The 18,662-nt window shown below is 53.8% G+C and overlaps 2 protein-coding genes across 10 annotated transcripts in view; one reads left to right on the top strand and one right to left on the bottom strand.

Moving 5' to 3' along the window:
* Positions 1–7,721, top strand: part of ASH1L (ASH1 like histone lysine methyltransferase) — a 39,500-nt gene extending 31,779 nt beyond the window's left edge. For 5 of the 7 annotated variants that reach the window (XM_015884576.3, XM_015884574.3, XM_015884570.3 and 2 more), the window contains 11 exons: positions 156–210; positions 298–430; positions 894–1,142; positions 1,553–1,639; positions 1,848–1,938; positions 2,247–2,385; positions 2,937–3,109; positions 3,479–3,645; positions 4,067–4,107; positions 4,501–4,802; positions 5,525–7,721. In XM_015884576.3, coding sequence (XP_015740062.2) covers positions 156–210; positions 298–430; positions 894–1,142; positions 1,553–1,639; positions 1,848–1,938; positions 2,247–2,385; positions 2,937–3,109; positions 3,479–3,645; positions 4,067–4,107; positions 4,501–4,802; positions 5,525–5,616 — 1,529 coding nt within the window. In that variant the 3' untranslated portion in view covers positions 5,617–7,721. Of the gene's footprint in view, positions 1–155; positions 211–297; positions 431–893; positions 1,143–1,552; positions 1,640–1,847; positions 1,939–2,221; positions 2,386–2,936; positions 3,110–3,478; positions 3,646–4,066; positions 4,108–4,500; positions 4,803–5,524 lie in introns of those variants that run through there. The other 2 variants (XR_014937487.1, XM_085524561.1) reach the window with 2 other exon arrangements.
* A 3,232-nt stretch (positions 7,722–10,953) lies between these two features.
* On the bottom strand, positions 10,954–17,831 carry RUSC1 (RUN and SH3 domain containing 1). 3 transcript variants are annotated; one of them, XR_014937475.1, is made up of 9 exons: positions 16,372–17,831; positions 15,723–15,824; positions 14,141–14,217; positions 13,787–13,961; positions 13,503–13,608; positions 13,326–13,415; positions 12,139–13,114; positions 11,651–11,779; positions 10,954–11,549 (listed from the first exon to the last, which is right to left on the bottom strand). XR_014937475.1 is itself a non-coding variant. In XM_032449173.2 (9 exons), exons 1-9 carry the CDS (start codon positions 17,828–17,830, stop codon positions 11,381–11,383), a joined length of 3,240 nt encoding a protein of 1,079 aa, XP_032305064.2. In that variant the 5' UTR covers position 17,831; the 3' UTR covers positions 10,954–11,380. The 3 variants fall into 3 exon arrangements, 2 of the variants coding, with proteins under 2 accessions (XP_032305064.2, XP_032305065.2); XM_032449173.2 differs by having other exon boundaries at positions 13,369–13,415; XM_032449174.2 differs by having other exon boundaries at positions 13,369–13,415; positions 15,723–15,821.
* Positions 17,832–18,662: the final 831 nt, after the last annotated feature.

Raw genomic sequence — 18,662 nt, 5'->3', positions numbered from 1 at the left:
CTGAGCACAGCATCCAACTCCTCAGCACCCAACTTGATTTCAGTTCCCTGATAGTGGAAGGGCATTTGATTTCATTAAACCTAAGTCGGATGTTGTTAGTTACTTTTCAAGTTTCACTCCATTAATTGCTGCTAAACTTTGTGTTCCCATTGCAGATTCCTCCAGGCAGGCTCTTGCAGCTCCCCTCCTGAACCTGCCCCCAAAGAAGAAGTAAGTACTGCTCAGAGTAACCCATAGCGTTCCATAATGGGTTCACATACATTTGAGATGCTGATGAGAATGACTTTCTCATTTTAGAAATGCAGACTATTACGAAAAGATCTCCGACCCACTGGACCTTGCCACCATTGAGAAACAGATCTTGACTGGCTATTACAAAACTGTGGAAGCTTTTGATGGGGACATGCTGAAGGTCTTCAGGAACGCAGAGGTGAGGCTCCCTCTGGCCCTAAGGCTCTTGCACACAGTGAGGATATATCCTAGCTGAATGCTTTCCCTGACTTACAGTCATAAAAGATATAAAGATATCGTATAGAAAGAGGACTTCTGTTAATCCTTTTGTTATGATCAAACATTAAGAACAGCCTGTGTGCCTCAGGTTATTCTGAGTGCTTTTTGTTGCCATAGGTGGGACAAAAAGAAGGTAAAAAACATCAAGTAGCAAACCTTGAAGAAACTGCAGTGCTTCTGGGCAGGGGTGAATTGCTCTTTAGTGCCATACATAAGATGGGTGGGCTTGCTGCTCAGGCCAAGGTGCACAGTTGTGTTATCAGTGTGTGCATCTTTAAGAGTGCATGCAAACCAACAGGAGTGCACTGAAAGCACGGAACCTGAGAGGGGAAAAGCAAACACATGCAAAGGGTTTTTAACTCTTCCTTTTGTTCTGAATTCAGAAATATTATGGCAGGAAGTCTCCAACTGGTCGTGATGTGTGCAGGCTGCGGAAGGCGTATTACAACGCCCGCCATGAGGCGTCTGCCCAGATTGATGAGATAGTGGGAGAGACTGCGAGCGAGGCTGACAGCAGCGAGACGTCTGTCTGCGAGAAGGAGAACGGGCACGAGAAGGATGAGGACGTCATCCGCTGCATCTGCGGCCTTTACAAAGATGAAGGACTCATGATCCAGTGTGAAAAGTGCATGGTGAGGCCGGGGAATGCAAAATGGAGCCCCTTTTCTGTTCACCACAACCAGTGGAAATCGTACCTACAGCCGATAGACTTAAATGACCTCCTCAGACCTTCATTTCCCCTCCAGAAAGATTGAGAGATTCTGTGTTCAAAGAAAGGGGGGAGGGAGGTGGGCTGTTACTTTCTGATACTGCCAGAAACTCCCGTCCTACACAGCCAGGATCTGAGCAGTTACAAGTTGCTGCACCAACAGCTGCATAGAGATGGTGTCTGTGTCTTCCACTGTGTGAAGTAGCCTGGAGAAAGTCTTTGATTTCCTTTGGGAAGCTCGTTTTTATGCCCTTCTTTGTATTTCTGAGAAAGCTCCATTTGTAAATAAGGCGTATCATAGGAATTTCTAATGGGGATGCTCTGCTTTCCTAGGTCTGGCAGCACTGTGACTGCATGGGGGTGAATTCTGACGTGGAGCACTACCTGTGTGAGCAGTGTGAGCCTCGATCCGTGAACAGGGTAAAAAACAACAACAAATTCATTGCTACAGCCACAAACTGAAGCAGTTGTTTGATTTCTGTCTATTGACACTGCCATGGCTTGTGTGGGATTCTTTATAACGTGGTTTTCTTGACGTGTCGGTTCTTCCCTGTCTGCTCCTGTGTGTTTCCAAATGGGAGTCACTGCTTGTAGTGCCGCTGAATGTGTCTTTTCTTCTCTCCTTTAGGAGGTTCCTATGATTCCCCGGCCCCATTACACCCAGCCTGGCTGTGTGTATTACATCTGTTTGTTACGGGACGAGCTGCTGCTGCGTCAAGGTACGTGTGTTTCCTCCAATGGCTGCCACGATTCCCATCAGATAGGAGCACACAGATCTCAGTTAGAAAGCTGCACTCTTTGCTCCTATGGGGGTGGCACGTACTAAGAGCTCACGTGGAGCTGCTGAGGAAGCTCTGCCTTGTGTTTGGTTTTCTGCTAGTGATGTTCGTGTGCAAATGGTGGTCACCTTTCTCTTCGTTGGTTCTGTATCACCCTTTGTAATTAAGTAGCTCTTGTCTCATTAGTTTGAATGAAGCCTGACTGATGAGAAGTTCTTTACAGGTGTGTATTTTGTGCCCATTGCCAGGTGATTGTGTTTACCTGATGAGAGACAGCCGCAGAACTCCAGATGGACACCCGGTCCGGCAGTCCTACCGGCTGCTGTCCCACATCAACAGGGAGAAACTCGATATATTCCGCATTGAAAAGCTCTGGAAAAACGAGAAGTACGTTGAAAGCACCTTGTTGAATTTGAGGCATTCCCACCTGTCAGAACACAGCGCTTTTGTAGAGCTCTTAGCTTAAAGACACAGGGCTGAGCACTGTTAACTTGCCAAGGCTTGATGATTTCCTGCTTGTCTCTGCATGTGCTCCATGACTGCGAAGTCAAAGCACGTCCAGTTGGAGGTGTGAATAGGGATAGGAGATACAGCTTGATGTATTTCCTTCACTGTTGGAATAGGCTGAGAATACACAGCAGCAGCTGAATTGGCTCCGCTAACGAGCACTGGCTTGCTAAGCCATTGTAACATGATTAAATGCTTATGGCCTATCGATAGCAGCAATGTAAATCTGCTGTGTTCATAGAGATCACAGTGGGAGCACTTCCCCTTAGCAAAGTGGGGATAAAGTTATATTCATCCGAGTTCTCCTTTCATCGCAGCCATTGCAAAAGTGCAGGATAGATAACGGAAAGAAGTTGTATCACAGGCTCATAGAAATAGTCTTTTCTCTTTTGTTTCTCTCTCTTTTCTCTTACCTCCACATCTCCGAGCAGAGAGGAACGGTTTGCATTTGGTCATCATTATTTCCGTCCGCATGAAACACATCATTCCCCTTCTCGAAAGTTTTATCACAATGAGCTGTTCCGGGTGCCATTGTATGAAATTATCCCCTTAGAGGCTGTGGTGGGAACGTGCTGCGTTCTTGACCTGTACACCTACTGCAAAGGTAAGGAAACTTAGGCTTAGAAATGGCGTTTGGGAAGCATGTTGTAATAGTTTGTGCTGCTAAAAGGCAGAAGGCAGCTGTCTGTAGCACTTTGAACTGTGATTTCTGCTTTGCAGGGCAGCAGCAGGGTGGTTCTGTGCTGGGTAAAGGTGGGAAAGTGAGAGCGGTGAAGGCAGAACTTGTCAATTTAAGGGAAATATTTGGTGTGAATGTGCAGATTTTCTTCTTCCATCCAACTGGAAATGTGTGCAGCGTTCGAGTGAAGCAAGGGGACAAACAATGCCTGCCATTGCACTGCATGTGGCCTTTCTGCCTTCATTTAAACCTGGGTCGTGTTCTCTTCATGCATTCTTTGCTTTGGAACCGCAGGGAGGCCGAAAGGTGTGAAGGAGCAGGATGTGTACATCTGTGATTACCGCCTGGATAAATCAGCTCATCTCTTCTACAAGATCCACCGCAATCGTTACCCCGTCTGCACCAAGCCCTACGCCTTCGACCACTTCCCCAAGAAGCTCACTCCCAAGAGAGACTTCTCTGTAAGTGGCCCATCTCATAGCTCCTTTATGGACGTGTTTTTGAGAGGCCCCTGGCTCTGTTTGTGCCGTGAAGCACAATAAACCTTATGAAAGCGACACGCAGGCGTACACACAGACTTGGATGGAAATCTGGCTAGAAACAAAGCACGGGAAGGAAAAAAAAAAAACACAAATGACTCTGTGCAGAGAAATGTGCAATTTGAAACTGAGCAGATGTGGAGTGGATGGCGATGGGGAGGTCTGAAGTTTGTGGTTTCTGACAGAGGTTGAGATGGTAATTCCTTGTGAGCCCTTCTCAACTGGGGGAAGTCTTAAAGCTCACTTTTCAGCAGCAATTCTGCAGCTCTTGAAGTGATGTTGTGTGTCTCGGAGCAAACCACACAGCATGCAGTATTAACCATAATCCCTATTCTTGTTCCAGCCCCATTATGTACCAGACAACTACAAGAGGAATGGAGGCAGGTGAGTCCTACCAGGCTGCTGGCAGGAGATGGCTGATTCTGCTTGTTGGGTGCCCCCGTGTTCTTCCTACCCATCTCCTGAGTGCAGTGGAAATAGTAAATAGAGGTTACATCAGAGCTAACAGGAAGGGAAAAGGGAATGAGGGTGAAGGGAGAGCAGCAGCAGCCTCGGTGTTGCTGGGTGCTGTACTTAAGGAGGAGCACAGAAGCCATTTTGCACGTTAGCAGAGCTGAGTGTGGGAGATGGCAGAGGCAGCACAGCAGTGCCAGGCTGCGTGCCTTGCTGCCAGAAGGGGGATCTGATCTCAGCGTGTGGCGTTGGTGCTCTGAAAGCAGGCAGGGCTGCTGTGTTCCATTGGAACCTGAAACGATTGAAATGCTTCTTCTCTTCCAGGTCATCGTGGAAATCAGATCGCGCCAAGCAACAGATCAAAGACTTGAACCAGGAGGAAGAGTCTCTTCCACTCATGGAGGACGTGTTAGGAAACCAGGAGCAAGCTGGGAGTGAGGCTCCAAGCCTGGAGGAGCCAGAGAAAGAGGCGGTCCCTACCGAGACCTCTGAAACAGAGAAAAAAGCAGAGGAAGGCACTGGTGACACACAGCAGCTGTGCAGCCCGGAGGAGAGGCGGCACATCCAGAGAGAGAGACTCAATCAAATCCTTCTCAACCTCTTAGAGAAAATCCCAGGGAAAAACGGTGAGATGTGAAGCTGTAGTTACACAACAGCCTTTCTCATAGGTTTGGTGGTTTGTTCTTCAGGCTGTATTGATGAAAGAAATGCCTTTGTCTGAACCTATTCATATGATTAATAGGATCGGTTTTCTTTGCAGTGATGTTTTCTTTTGCAAAAGGAGCGTTTTCCAGAATCTAAATGAAACAAATAGGTGGTTTTGTGTGAGATCTTAAGCAACCTGTGAGACTTTCTGAAGTCGTTCCCTCCATCACTCCTTGTTCACAGCAGAGAAGCTTCACAGGCACAAAGAAAAAGAGACTTTGGAAAGTGACGTTTGACTTTTAGTGAGGGTCCTTTTGGTGGGTTCTGAGTAGCTCCTAAACTATGGAGTGATGATGCTGTGGTTAATTAGGCCCCTGTTTTTAATTGCAGTGTCATTGCCGTGACAGTGGAGATGCAGCAGCCTGTGTGTTGCTGCTGCAGGTTGCTCTTGTACATCCAGTGTTGCCCATAGGGTTTGTGCTCTGGTTGCCTTACACAGGCTGGTTTGCCATGCTGCAGCACTTCTGGTATGACTTAAAGAGGGCACAGATAACTTCAAACAAACCAGGCTGCTCAGAACCTTGTCCAGAGGAGTCTTTATGGGTGGCTTTATAAGTCTTTATCTCAAACGAGCTATGGAAGGGAAACGGTTCAAGTGTTTGTGGTATCACCATCTTCACCCATGGCCTGTGGTCTGTTGCAGCTATTGATGTCACGTATTTGCTGGAGGAAGGATCAGGAAGAAAACTGAGGAGACGCACTCTCACCATCCCAGATAGCAGCTTCAGAAAGTGACGCCAACGCGAGGAAGCCGTGATCTGGAGGCTGCTACAAGGTCTGCTGAGGACTGAGGGCAGGAGCCCAACTTCCTGTGCACCAGCCAAGGAAAAAGAGGGGCAGCAGCAAACTGACAAACTGACAAACAGTTAGCACTTAGATGTCTGGGTTGGCAGGTCGTCCTGCCCTGCTCTGCAGTGCTCTTATGGTGTGTGTGTTGTTGGGCGTGCCTTGTATTGATGTTAGGTACTGAGAAAAAAACCTCGTGGTTCTTTGTCCAGGATGGTCAAATTTAATTTATTTTTTGCTTGATATTCCCACTCAGCGGAAGGAAAACAAAACAAAAAGGATGGGGAGGTTCAGAAGTGATGCTGAGATCCCCCCCCCCCACCCCGTGTCACCAATTAACCCGTGATTGTATGAGATACAGCTGGCACCACCGCTGCCCATACGGTGAATGAAACCCAGATTGGGAGGGGGGGGAAAAGCCCAGTGGCTTAAAATGAAAGGCCGCCCTAAAGTCGTGGCCTCTGATTTGCACAAATACCAAGAAGTGACAAAAAAAGGGTGCAAGCAAAAAAAAAAGGGGTGCACACCTCGTGTACCTTTTGGGTCCCCTTTGATGAGTCCCATTGGTGTAAGGCAGGAGGTGTTTGGCTGAGGCACTCGTTCTGTTCTGCATTGTGCAGATTGGGGGGGATGGGGGGAGGTTTTGGGGTGGGGGGGGATGGGTTGTGATTTCTTTTTTTCTTTTTTTTTTTTCACTGGTTCTTTTTTTTTCTGCAGAGAGAGATTTTATAAAGCGGAGTCAGACCCTGACAACACCATTTGCTGTTGGTTCTTTTGCTAAGCTGTGGTTCTCGTGTGTCTCGTGTGTCGTGCGAATTAAAACAAACAAAAAACCTGTTAAAAAAAGGAGGAAAAGAAAAAAAAAAGGAAAACAAAAACAGGATAAAAAAAAGAAATATCCTTCACTACATTTGAACCTTCAAAGCAGTATTCAGAGCGAGTATTTGTCGTGAACTGTAGGATATATCAACTGCTAACACTATTCTTGTGTTCTGGTTGTACAGCTTCAAACGTCCGCCTCTTCATTTAGGGGCTGTGTGTCCAACCCCCCCCCTCGACCCCCCACCCCTCACCCTGATGTGTTCATCCCATAGGAGCAGCCGCAGCACTGAGCTCTCCTACATGGAGCACCGATGGGACCGGTCGGGTCAGGCAAGGATTGTTATAACCCAGTGGAGGGGGTGGTGGGCACGAGCTGCCCCTCGGATGGCTTTGCTTTGTGTCTTTCAGACGTACACATGCATAGACAGTCCTGTTTTAGATGTTCTTCTAAGAAAAACCCAGTTTTTAATGTGCCAAGTTGTATATATCTGCTGCGTGGATGTAAAGCAATACGGTAGTTACATGTTCCTTTTTAAATGGACCAAGCTTGTCCTATAATGTACATTTCTTGTTATGATGATGATGATGATGATGATTCTTTTACTCTTAGTGGAACATGACTCATTCCATTCACTTTTATGTGTCGATTTAACAAGAAAACGAAACAAAATAAGGAAGGAAGGAAGGAAAAAGGAAGGAAGGGGGGAAAAAAGAGGGGGAAAAGGAGGAAGAAAGGAGGGGAAAAGAGGAAAAAAGAGGAAAAAAAAGAGGAAAAGGGGAAAAAAGAGAAAAAAGGAGGAAAAAAAAGAGAAAAGGAGGAAAAAAAGAAAAAAGGAGGAAAAAAAAGAGAAAAAAGGAGGGAAAAAAAGAGGAAAAAAAGGAAAAAAAAAAGAAAGGAAAAAAAACCCTTTGAGAAGAAAAAAAAATAATTAAAAAATATTTTATTAAAAAAAAAAAAAAAGGAAAAAAAAAAAAAAGAAATAAGAAAATAGTTTGGGATATTTTCTTACTGTAGAGAAGCACTGTACAGAACCAGGAACCCTGAGTATCAAATACTCGTGCGTGTCGTAGGATAAACCGCATGTCCAGCCCCTTTGAGTCGTCCCATGGTTGAGTTTCAAACAGAAAATCATTGTCTCCAATGGTGTCAAACACTAAAATAACCCCCTTCCCCCCCCCCCCAAAAAAAAGGCGTTTTTAACCAATAAAGTGCGTGCAGAAGCGAGGCAAAACTCTGTCATTTTTGATCTTTCTTTTGTTGAAAGACTAAAAACGAGCCGTTTTTTAGACAATCAAACTGGTAGGTAAGTGCAAAAAAAAAGAAGTTGTTGGTTGTTCTTTTTATTTCTCTTACTGGTGTAGAAATTAATGACGTTGGGTTTTTTTTTTTATTATTATTATTAATTATTATTATTATTATTATTATTTCTTTCCTGTTGTTTTATAATAACGAGGAGGCCGCTGGGTCACCGGGATTGCTGTTCTGAGACCAGGAAGGCACTACATTACAAATAGATAATGAACTCTTTTTAGTCTGCATGGGTTGTAGGCTGTGTGATTGCTGAAAATAAAATGCTGCTAATAATATATTTCCTTTTTACGAGAAAGATTAAAAAAAAAAAAAAAAAACAAACAAAAAAAAGCATATCGGGATAGATCCATTTGTTTTGATGTTTAATCTTTGTAAATGATGTATGACCAATTTTAACATTTGGATGTAATTGCATAAAAAAGAGGAAAAAAAAAAAAAAAAAGACAAAAAAAAAGCCTGCATCTCGATCCTGAGAGAGTCTAGTATTAAATGGAAGATCTTTTCCTATCCATGGCTTTGTGGGGTGTTCTTTGCCACGTCCCCCCCCTCCTTTATATCCCCCCCACTCCATTATATCCCCCCCTCCCCCCCTTTATATCCCCCCCCCCTTATATCCCCCCCCTCCTCCTTTTTACCCCCCCTCCTTTATATGCCCCCCCTCCTCCTTTATATCCCCTCCACTCCTTTATCCCCCCTCCTCCTTTTTACCCCCTCCTCCTCCTTTATATCCCCCCTCCTTCTTTATATCCCCTCCTCTCCTTTATATCCCCCCCCTCCTCCTTTATATTCCCCCCCCACTCCTTTATATCCCCCCCACTCCTTTATATCCCCCCCCTCCTCCTTTATATCCCCCCCTCCTCCTTTATATCCCCCCCTCCTCCTTTATATCCCCCCCTCCTCCTTTATATCCCCCCCTCCTCCTTTATATCCCCCCCCTCCTCCTTTTTACCCCCCCCTCCTCCTTTATATCCCCCCCCTTTATATCCCCCCTCCTCCTTTTTACCCCCCCCCTTTATATGCCCCCTCCTCCTTTATACCCCCCCTCCTCCTTTATACCCCCCCTCCTCCTTTATAACCCCCCCTCCTCCTTTTTACCCCCCCCTCCTCCTTTATAACCCCCCCCCCTTTATATCCCCCCCTCCTTTATATCCCCCCTCCTCCTTTATATCCCCCCCTCCTCCTTTATACCCCCCCTCCTCATTTATACCCCCCTTCCTCCTTTATATCCCCCCCTCCTCCTTTATATCCCCCCCTTCTCCTTTATATCCCCCCCCTCCTCCTTTATATCCCCCCCCCTCCTCCTTTATACCCCCCCCTCCTCCTTTTTACCCCCCCTCCTCCTTTATACCTCCCCCCTCCTTTATATCCCCCCACCTCTTTTATATCCCCCCCTCTCCTTTATACCCCCCCCTCCTTTATACCCCCCCCCCTCCTTTATACCCTCCCCTCCTCCTTTATACCCCCCTTCCTCCTTTATACCCCCCCCTCCTCCTTTATATCCCCCCCTCCTCCTTTATATCCCCCCCTCCTCCTTTATATTCCCCCCTCCTCTTTTTTACCCCCCCCTCCTCCTTTATATCCCCCCCTCCTCCTTTATATCCCCCCCTCCTCCTTTTTACCCCCCCCTCCTCCTTTATACCCCCCCCTCCTCCTTTATACCCCCCCCCCCCTCCTTTATAACCCCCCTCCTCTATATCCCCCCCCTCCTCCCTTATATCCCCCCCATCCCGTAGCACTGTGCCCCATAGTAATGGTTCTGGATGTATCTCTTACAGATCTGCATTGAGAGTGATCACTGCTGGCTGTGCTCAGCCCCAGGCAGAGGGAACAGCGTTGGTAGGCAGCTGTGGCAGGTTGGTTCGCCTTGATATGGAAGGTTGGTACATATTTGGGCAGTGATAGGACAAGGAATATGGGGGGGAATGATCTTAAACTGAGATAAGGCAGGTTTAGGTTGGATATTAGGAGGGGGTTTTTCACCCAGAGGCTGGTGATGCATTGGAACAGGTTGGACAAGGAGGCTGTGGGTGCCCCATCCCTGCAGGCATTAAGGCCAGGCTGGATGTTTGGCAGCCTGGGTTGGTGACCCTGCACACAACAGAAACCAGATGATCTTTGTGGTCCTTTCCAACCCTGCCCATTCTGTGGTTGCTGTGGCAGGTTGGTATGTGGATATTTCACCTCCATAAGCAACGGCTGCTTCCAAATGCAGAGCCCCACACACACACAGCTCACAGCACAGTGGTGTCACACACATGGCAATATCCCCTCCCATAACCTAAAGAATCAGGTAGAAAGATGGAGAGGTGTTGGGAGCTGCAGCCCTGCCGTGTTCAGCAGCAGAGAGATGGGGAGGGGGAGCACTGCATCCCTTCATAGGGTCCTTGTAGGGGGCAGCTCCAGCCCTGCACCCCCTGACCCTGCTGACAAATCCCCCTTTAGGGACCCGCTGTGGTTCAGAAGTGATTCCTGGGGCTAAATTGGGATGGTTGGGTTTTTATTTGGAGAATTAAATAGCACCTTGAGGAGCCGTTTGGGATGTAAACCAGTTTTTCTTTCTGTTTCCTGGCCGTGCTTGTCCCATACCCTTGCGTTGTCCCTTTTAAAGCGGAGGCACCACGGCAATGATTGCAGTGCTTTAAAAACCAGTCATTGCAAAATGTACCTGGATTAATCTCCTGCTGCTCTGACCTTATTTCCAAGTCCAGAGGCAGTCGTGACGTCCAATCAAACCTACTTAGGGGCAATCCAGATAACATTCCAATTAAGATGTAGCATCCCTCGTCTACGAGCAGAAAAAAAAATCCCAGTGAGATAAATGAAAATGAGAACAGAATAAAAACCAACAAGGTCGGCTTTTATCCCCAAAGCAGGACAGTGCTTGTGTGCTCATCTGCCATTGGAGATGCTCCATGTGCTGGGGACCGAAGCCTGCTCAGGGCTGGGATCCTCTGCAGCCTCCCACCTCTCCTCCCTGCAGAGCTGAGCTGCTCCAGGCCCTTGTTCTCCTCTTTGCTTCCCATCATTGGACCCCCCCAGCACCTCCCCATAGCACAGAGCCCCATATAGGCTGCAATAGTTGGATGCAGCTTCAGAAATCAGGAGAAAAGCCTGAAATCCCCCTCACTCAGACACTGATTGTGGCACCTGAGCACACGCGAGTCACAGCCTTTATTTCCCCCCTGGAATAAGCATCTTCCCGTGGTTACAACTATTTACACGGTGATGGGGCAGCACGGGGCTGGCTGGGGTCCTCCAGCCCTGCAGCAAAGCGGGGCACAATGGAATTAGGTGGCAGTGATGGGACACGATGGCACAGAGACGGCAACGTGGGGCTGAGAGGGACGCGTGGGGTTGGGGTCCCTGTTGGCCCCCAGAGAACACGAATAAGAGCAGGTTCCAATGAGGGGCTGTGGTGAGGTGGCAGCAGGGCTGTGACAACACCCATAAATACAAAGGAGCAGCAGTAAATACAAGGAGCAGCAGGAGGGACCCCTGCAAAGCATCCAGGCCTAGAAGTGATGGAGATGGGGCAGGGAGGTGCTGCAAGATCAGCTGCTTCCTCTCATCTCCTCCTCCTCACAAGATGAGCGACGTGTAGCCCACAGGAACTAGGCCAGTGCTATTTCCATGGCAGCAGCGGATCCAATCTTCATCCACGGTGGAGAGCAGCTGCAGAACGTCTCCTTTTTGGAAGCTCAGGTGACCGTCAGCAGCACCGACGTGATCACACAGCGCCCGGACCGCTCTGCACAACAACCACCAATGGACATTTGTACCTCAGAAACCCCCCACCCCAAACAACACCCCAGCAGCAGCTTTCCAGCCCCACACAAAGCCCTACGTCACCTGTGGGTCTGCAGTGAATCCGGCAGCTTCTTTTCAGGCTGTTGTGGGGCTCGGCTCTTCTCAGCCACCAGCCCCTTCACCACCACGGCCAGGACACGGGAGCTGGGTGACAGCCAGCTGGAAGGTCTCCTGCACAAAGCAAAGGAAGCCACGGGTTCACCTAGGATTGATTTTCCTACCCAGCTATAGTATAGTCTTTCCCATATAGGAAAGACCACGAGACAGTGAGATGCTGGGGCTTGAGAGCATGTGTATGTATGGCTGGATGGGATGAAGCACTGCACAGTGATGGGGATGTTGTTTTAATCCTGATTGCATCCTGGTGTAGGTGCCATGGTGTGTGTGCAGGCCAAGCATGCTTGCCAAGCCAATAGCAGGTCACCATTGAGCTTAGTTCTAGTGATCTGGGGAGGCCCCTGATAGCATCTCTGGGCCCCAACCATGAGCTCCTGCTGCCCCCCACCCCTGCCTGCCCCACTGGGTCTCACCTGGATCTCACTGTGACGGCATCGGGGCTGGGAGGGGAGCTCCTGGCAGAGGGGCTGCTGGCTCCAAAGAGCCGGCCCAGCCAGCTGCCCCTGTCAGGGCCAGCACTGCAGGCTCCTGGGTCGGGAGGTGCCGCCTGGCTCCTGCCTGCACCGGGTTGTGGGGGAGCAGCCAGGGGTTTCTGTGCAGCGGGTGGGAGGGGTGATCCAGCCAGCAGGACGAGGTCTTCGGGGGAAGAGGTCCCGGAGGTGTCAGCACTGCTGCTGGAGTTGGGACTGGAGAGTTCAGGGAGAGCTTTGGTCTGAAGCAGCTGCAGCTCGGTGCCTTTGGGCTCCCTCAGAGGGGGCTGAACCACCTGGTCAGGGCTGGGGTCCCCCGCAGCCGTCCGCAGCTTTGTCCACCAGACGAAGGGGAACCTTTCCTTGCTGGGAGCAGTGTAAATCCTGGAGGCCTGGCTCAGCTGAGCCCACCAGCCGCTGGGGCCAGCTCCTGTATCCCAAGTGCCTGCCTCAGGCCTAACGACCCCCGGGGAGCTGTCAGCTCCTAGGAAAGCACGGCTGAGCTGGTCGCCCCAACGCAGCACGTGCTGGAAGGTCTGCTGCAGGGCAGCCCCCATCTGTGGGCTGCGCACGGCTGCTTGGCACTGGGACCGTGGGCTCTCCTCTGCTGTAGGTGCCCTTCCCAGAGTATCGGGGGGCAGCTCGTCTTCCAGGCTGGCCCCTGTGGTGCTGCTCTGACCCTCCAGCGGCTGCGCAGCCCCCTGAGCAAAGTGATGGGTGGGAGATGGGGGTGAGTCCATCCGACGGGACAAAGGCCTTACGTCCACGGAGAGGTGATGGTGCTCGAAGAGCAGGTCGAGGTGGAAGGTCAGCACCGAGAGGGGCTGGATGAGCAGCAGCAGTTCGTCAGCAAGATGAGGGAGAGGGCCTTGGCTCAGAGCAAAGAAAGCCGTAGGAAAATACAGCATGGAGATGACACCTACGAAATATGGACAGTGTTATAGGGCTGGAAAACGTCCCTATCCCTTACCCAAAGAACCCTCCCATCCCAGCAGGTCAAAGAGGGTTTTACTGGTTCCAAACTCTTGCCCTGACAGCCATGGACAGCAATGCCCTTATCTGCTGTGGAAGTCCTGGCCAAGCTTTGTGTGTGCAATGGGTACAGGAGGGATCACCCTGGCTCTACGTACACAGAAGGGGTCCCGTGATGTGGTGGGGGGCGCCGCGTCCTACCTGGGCTATTCTGCAGGTGTGAGACCCACTGCTCCAGCTGCTTCGTACTGAACAAAATCAAAGAAACCCAAGTTAGAGGTGCCAGGATTCCACTCCAGGGAAGAGAAACAAGAGCAGCCCGGGCCAGCACTCACTTCAAAAGGCCGAGGATAAAGGCATGAAACTTCTGCCTGGTGCTGCTGAGAGGAGCCAGCCCAGCCACACGCCAGCACAGGTTGTGGAGAGAGCGAGTGTTGGGGCCTGTGGGACACACAGCACACACTGAATCACTGCTATGGGCACAACCCCCGCCCCCAGCCCCCCATGGGGTGCCATAGGAACCCATAGGAACCCATAGGGCACCATAAGGACCTGGGCTGGGCAGTAAGATGGCTCCAGGCATCCCGAGGTGTTTGTCCCCATGTCTCTTTGCACCCACCTGTCTTCACGGAGGCTTCCACCACACTCCAGGGCGAGTTCCTCCTCTGTCCTGTGATGACATCCTTCTGGAAGGGCTTCAGCCCGTCCTCCACCAGACCATAAAGAGCGGGGCACAGGGTGTGCAGCAGCAGGTAGCCCACGTCAGGGCTGAGCCAGCTGTCCCCCAGCTGAGCCTGAAGGGAGGAGGCAACAGTATATATGGACAAGGAGAGAAGAGATAATGGCATCCTTCCCACAGAGCTCCTTCTGGTGAGCTCCATAGATGGGGAATGGGGGTATGAAACAATGCAGAGCTGCTACCAAAGCCCCCACAGCCCCTCGTTCCTTCCACCCACCCCAGCCGGACTCTCACCTTCTGCACCACGTTCCGTGCGGAGCTGAAGTGGGCGATGACTTTATCCACGGCGGTGCTGACAGCAATCAGCAGAGCTGATGGTCCACGGGAAGGAAAACATCAATGCACTCAGATACATCCCAACCCACCCCATGGCCCGGACAGAGCAAGGGGTGAGTGTGGGTGTCCCTGTAGGGCCCTGCGGCTCCTCAGGGCTGTGATTAAGGCAGGGGGAAGGGGCACAGGCTGCACTGAGGTTTCCATAGGCCTCAGGAGGTGCCCATAGGCCTCAAGGGGTGTCCGTAGGATTCAAGGGGTGCCTGCAGGACTCAAGGGGTGTCTAGTCCTCAGGAGGTGCCTACAGGACTCAAGGGGACTCCATAGGCCTCAGGGGGTCCCCGTAGGCCTCAGGAAGTGCCTGTAAGCCCCAGAAGATACCCATAGGGCACAGGAGAGGCCCACAGGCTGCAGGAAATGCCCCCAGACCTCAAGGGGTGCCTGTAGGCCTCAGGAGGGGTCTGCAGGCCTCAAGTGGTGCCCACAGGCTTCAAGGGGTGCCTGTAGGCTTCAGGAGGGGTCTGCAGGCCTCAAGGGGTGTCTAGTCCTCAGGAGGTGCCCACAGGCCTCAAAGGGTGTCTGTAGGCCTCAGGAAGTGCCTGTAGGCCTCAGGAGATACCCATAGGGCACAGGAGAGGCCTGCAGGCTGCAAGAAATGCCCCTAGGCCTCAAGGGGTGCCCTTAGGCCTCAAGGGGTGCCCGCAGGCCTCAAGGGGTGTCTAGGCCTCAGGAGATACCCATAGGGCACAGGAGAGGCCTGCAGGCTGCAGGAAATGCCCCCAGGCCTCAAGGGGTTCCTGTAAGCCTCAAGGGGTGCCCGCAAGCCTTAGGAGACGCCTGTAGGCCTCAAGGGGTGTCTGTAGGCCTCAGGAGATACCCATAGGGCACAGGAGAGGCCTGCAGGCTGCAGGAAAAGCCCCTAGGCCTCAAGGGGTGCCCGTAGGCCTCGGGGGGGGGGGGGGCGCAGGCCTTAGGAGACGCCTGCAGGCCTCAAGGGGTGTCTAGGCCTCAGAAGGTGCCCGCAGGCCTCAAGGGGTGTCTGTGGGCCTCAGGAGATACCCATAGGGCACAGGAGAGGGCCGTAGGCTGCAGAAAATGCCCTTAGGCCTCAAGGGGTGTCTGTAGGCCTCAAGGGGGTACCCTCAGGGCTCAAGGGGTGTCCAGGCCTCAGGAGATACCCATAGGGCACAGGAGAGGCCTGCAGGCTGCAGAAAATGCCCCTAGGCCTCAAGGGGTACCCCTAGGCCTCAGGAGGGGTCCGCAGACCTTAGGAGACGCCTGCAGGCCTCAAGGGGTGTCTGTAGGCCCCAGGAGATACCCATAGGGCACAGGGGAGGCCCGCAGGCTGCAGAAAATGCCCCCAGGCCTCAAGGGGTGTCTGTAGGCCTCAAGGGGGGGGCCGCAGGCCTTAGGAGACGCCTGCAGGCCTCAAGGGGTGTCTGTAGGCCTCAAGGGGTGTCCGTAGGCCGCAGGAGCCGCCCCTCTGCAGGCCCCGCAGCTCCGCCCTCCCACCCCCAGCCCCCCGCCCCTCAGGCCCCGTTACCTTTCTTCTGCTCGGCCAAAGCTCCCCGCCGTCCGTCCGGGCCGTCCCCGTGGGGCTGCGCTGCGCCCGGAGCTCCGGCGGCGGGTGGGGAGGGCCGGGCTGCTGGAAGAACCGGGAGGGAACGGAGCTGCGGGGGACCGAGGGAGCAACCACCGCGTTGGGAAGCGGGGCTGGGACCGGGAGGGGGCAGCTCGCTCATGGAGCCGGAGATCGAGGGGAGGGGAAGGGCGGAGGGGAACGGGGAGGGCAGGGCCGGGCCCGGCGGGGTTCGGGGACCGCCCAGGGCCTTTCCCTGCAGGTCGGACCGGGAGAAGAACGGGGGAGAACGGAGGAAGGGGGAGGGCAGCCCCAGGCCCCCCCCCCCCTGTTTCCTGAGCAGCCGCTGCCGCAGAGCTGAGAGATGGGGAAATGAGGGCGGCTCAGCCCCGTCTTTGCACAGAGCAATAGAGCAGCGATACGAGGGGCTGCACCCACCCGAATATGGACCCCATGCAAAGCCCCGGCCCTGCGACCCCCCACCCCCACCCCATAGGGCTCCCACTCCCACCCCATAGGGCTCCCACTCCCACCCCATAGGGCTCCCACCCACCCGCTGCCATTGCTCAGTGCCCCACAAACGGGCACCCCCAGGGCTGGAGGGGGCTCTTACCCTCCTGATGCGTCTCCTCTCTGCTCTCAGCCTCTCCCGACCCTCGGGGGTCCCCACCGGACCCCCCGCTCCTCCATGTCCGCGTGTCACAGCCGCGATGCTCCCCAGGGCGGCTCTGTAGGGGCAGCTCTGCATCCCGCTGCCGTCCCTCTGCAATGGGCTGCAATGCGGGTCGGGGTCTCCTCCGTCCCTGCTGGTTCTCAGGGGGTGCTGGCAGCCTCCCCCCCAGCCCTGACCCCCAGCTGGAGCCATCAGACCCCCCCGGGGGTGGGGGTGGGCGCTGCGGGGCCGTTTGTTGGCCCTTAGGTTTATTAGAGGCGCTGCGGTAACGCAGCTCCTTGAACGTGGTGACCTCCCTTTGCACGGAGCCGGGATGCTTCACCCCCCATTCCTGCTGGGGCTGCTTCGTATCCCGGCCCGCTGTGCTGGGCAGGAGCTCGTTGTGGGGCGGCAGCTCGGTATCGGGTGAGAAAACGATCAACCAGTCGCTTCGATCCACCCTGGTTGGGATCGGAGCGATCCCGGCCGTGTTCTTCTTCCTCTTCTGAGCCAGCTCGTGGAAGGAGGTGATGTTCTTCTTGGCTTCATCCCTGCACAGCTCAGAGCCGGGTTCGGGCGCTGCTGGCCTCGCAGGCAGAGCCGGCCGCTCCGCTCCGTGCCCGTTAAGGAGCTGCAGCCGCCTCTTTGGCCGCGGTGGGACGGGAGGGGGGACGCTGCCCAGCCGTGGCTGCGGTTTGGGAGCGTTGTTCAGGCTCTGCTCCCAACCACACGGTGCAGCGCTGCTGTCGGGCAGGGGGTTGCAATTGAGGTCTATGGGGCTGGCTGCGTTCTGCTGCACGGCTGAGGTTTCATCGTAGTGTGAACCGAGCGAGCTGCTGCCGCTGCTGCTGCTGCTGCTGCAGAGGCTGTCGGGGCTCCCCCCGGTGAGATCCTCCTCCCCCTGCAGCGCTGCTGGGTTCAGGTTGGGGTCTCTCCCCTCACCCACCCCAGGCTCATCCTGCTCGTCTTCAGCAGGAACAACGCCGAGCTGCTCTGTAGGAGATTGAGAACCTTCTGCTGGGAACCCCCTGTAATACACCGACACCGGGGACTCATCCAGGCTGAAATCAGAGCAGCTGCTGACCGAGGAGGAGGTGGAAGGAGGATCACAAGGGGAAACCGCCTCCTCCCCATCGTGCAGGTGGGGGAACTCCTCCTCCTCCGGTACCGGCTGGTTCTGCAGGCCCAGCACCGCGGGCAGCTCGGGGTGGGATTGGCAGCATCGGCATTTTAAAGAGGGGCTGTTGGAATTGGCGTCCACTTGCTCGCAGCTCTCCCTACAGCCGCTGCAGCATTTCTGCTCCCCCAACCCGGTGCTGTCCTGAAGCTCCGGGTGCCGGGAGAGGTGCAGCCCGAGGGAGATGTGCTGCAGGTGGATGTGGTTGAGGTTACACAGCAGCCCTTTCTTCGGAGCCAGCATGACGCCGTCCTCCTCCTCCTCCTCCTCCTCCTCCTGGGAGCTGCGGGGCTCCTCGCTCGGCCGGTTCCGCTCAAACCATCCGGCTCCTCCCAGCGCCGGGGGAACCTTCCGTGCCTCGACGGCAGCGCAGACCTGGAGGAGAACCGACCCGGATAAAGGAGAACCGACACGGATAAAGGAGAACCGACACGGATAAAGGAGAACCGACAGGGATAAAGGAGAACCGACACGGATAAAGGAGAACCGACACGGATAAAGGAGAACCGACACGGATAAAGGGATGCGACCAAAGATTGGGAGCGCTGGGATCGCTCTGCCGGGCGGGGAGCGGCTCCGAGACGCCGTCAAGGAGAAAACGCCCTTGAAACGTCAACCGGAGCCGCCGCCGCCCCCCGACCACTATAGAGGGACCCCGGGGGGGCTCTGAGGACGGAGCATCGTCGGTCAGAACAACGGACCAAGCGGGAGGACCCCGCGGCCGCAGCCATCACCGCAGCGTGCCGCATTGCTCCGAGCATCACGATGCTGCAGCGCAGCGCTCCGGGCGGCTCGTGTCCTCACGGGACCCCATCATTAGGACAAGCCCCCCCTCACCCCTTATAAAGCCGGGCCATGAGACCACCGCAGCCCTGGAACCCGCAGGGGAACCCAAACCCCCCCTTCCCATCCTCCTCCCCCCCCCCAGCCCCGCTCACCGCTCCGCGCTGCGGCGGCTCCGGTCGCTGAATGCGGCGGGGAGGGGCCGCCCCGAACCGCCCGCCCCACTGAGCGCAGCCCCCAACGTGGGGGGGGGGAAGGAGGGAGGGTTGGATGGAGAAGGAGGGGGGGGATG

Source organism: Coturnix japonica, chromosome 27 (genome assembly GCF_054131305.1).
Source record: "Coturnix japonica strain WE chromosome 27, WE-NBRP24, whole genome shotgun sequence".
NCBI lineage: Eukaryota > Metazoa > Chordata > Aves > Galliformes > Phasianidae > Coturnix > Coturnix japonica.
This window is presented reverse-complemented; position numbering and strand designations above follow the sequence as displayed.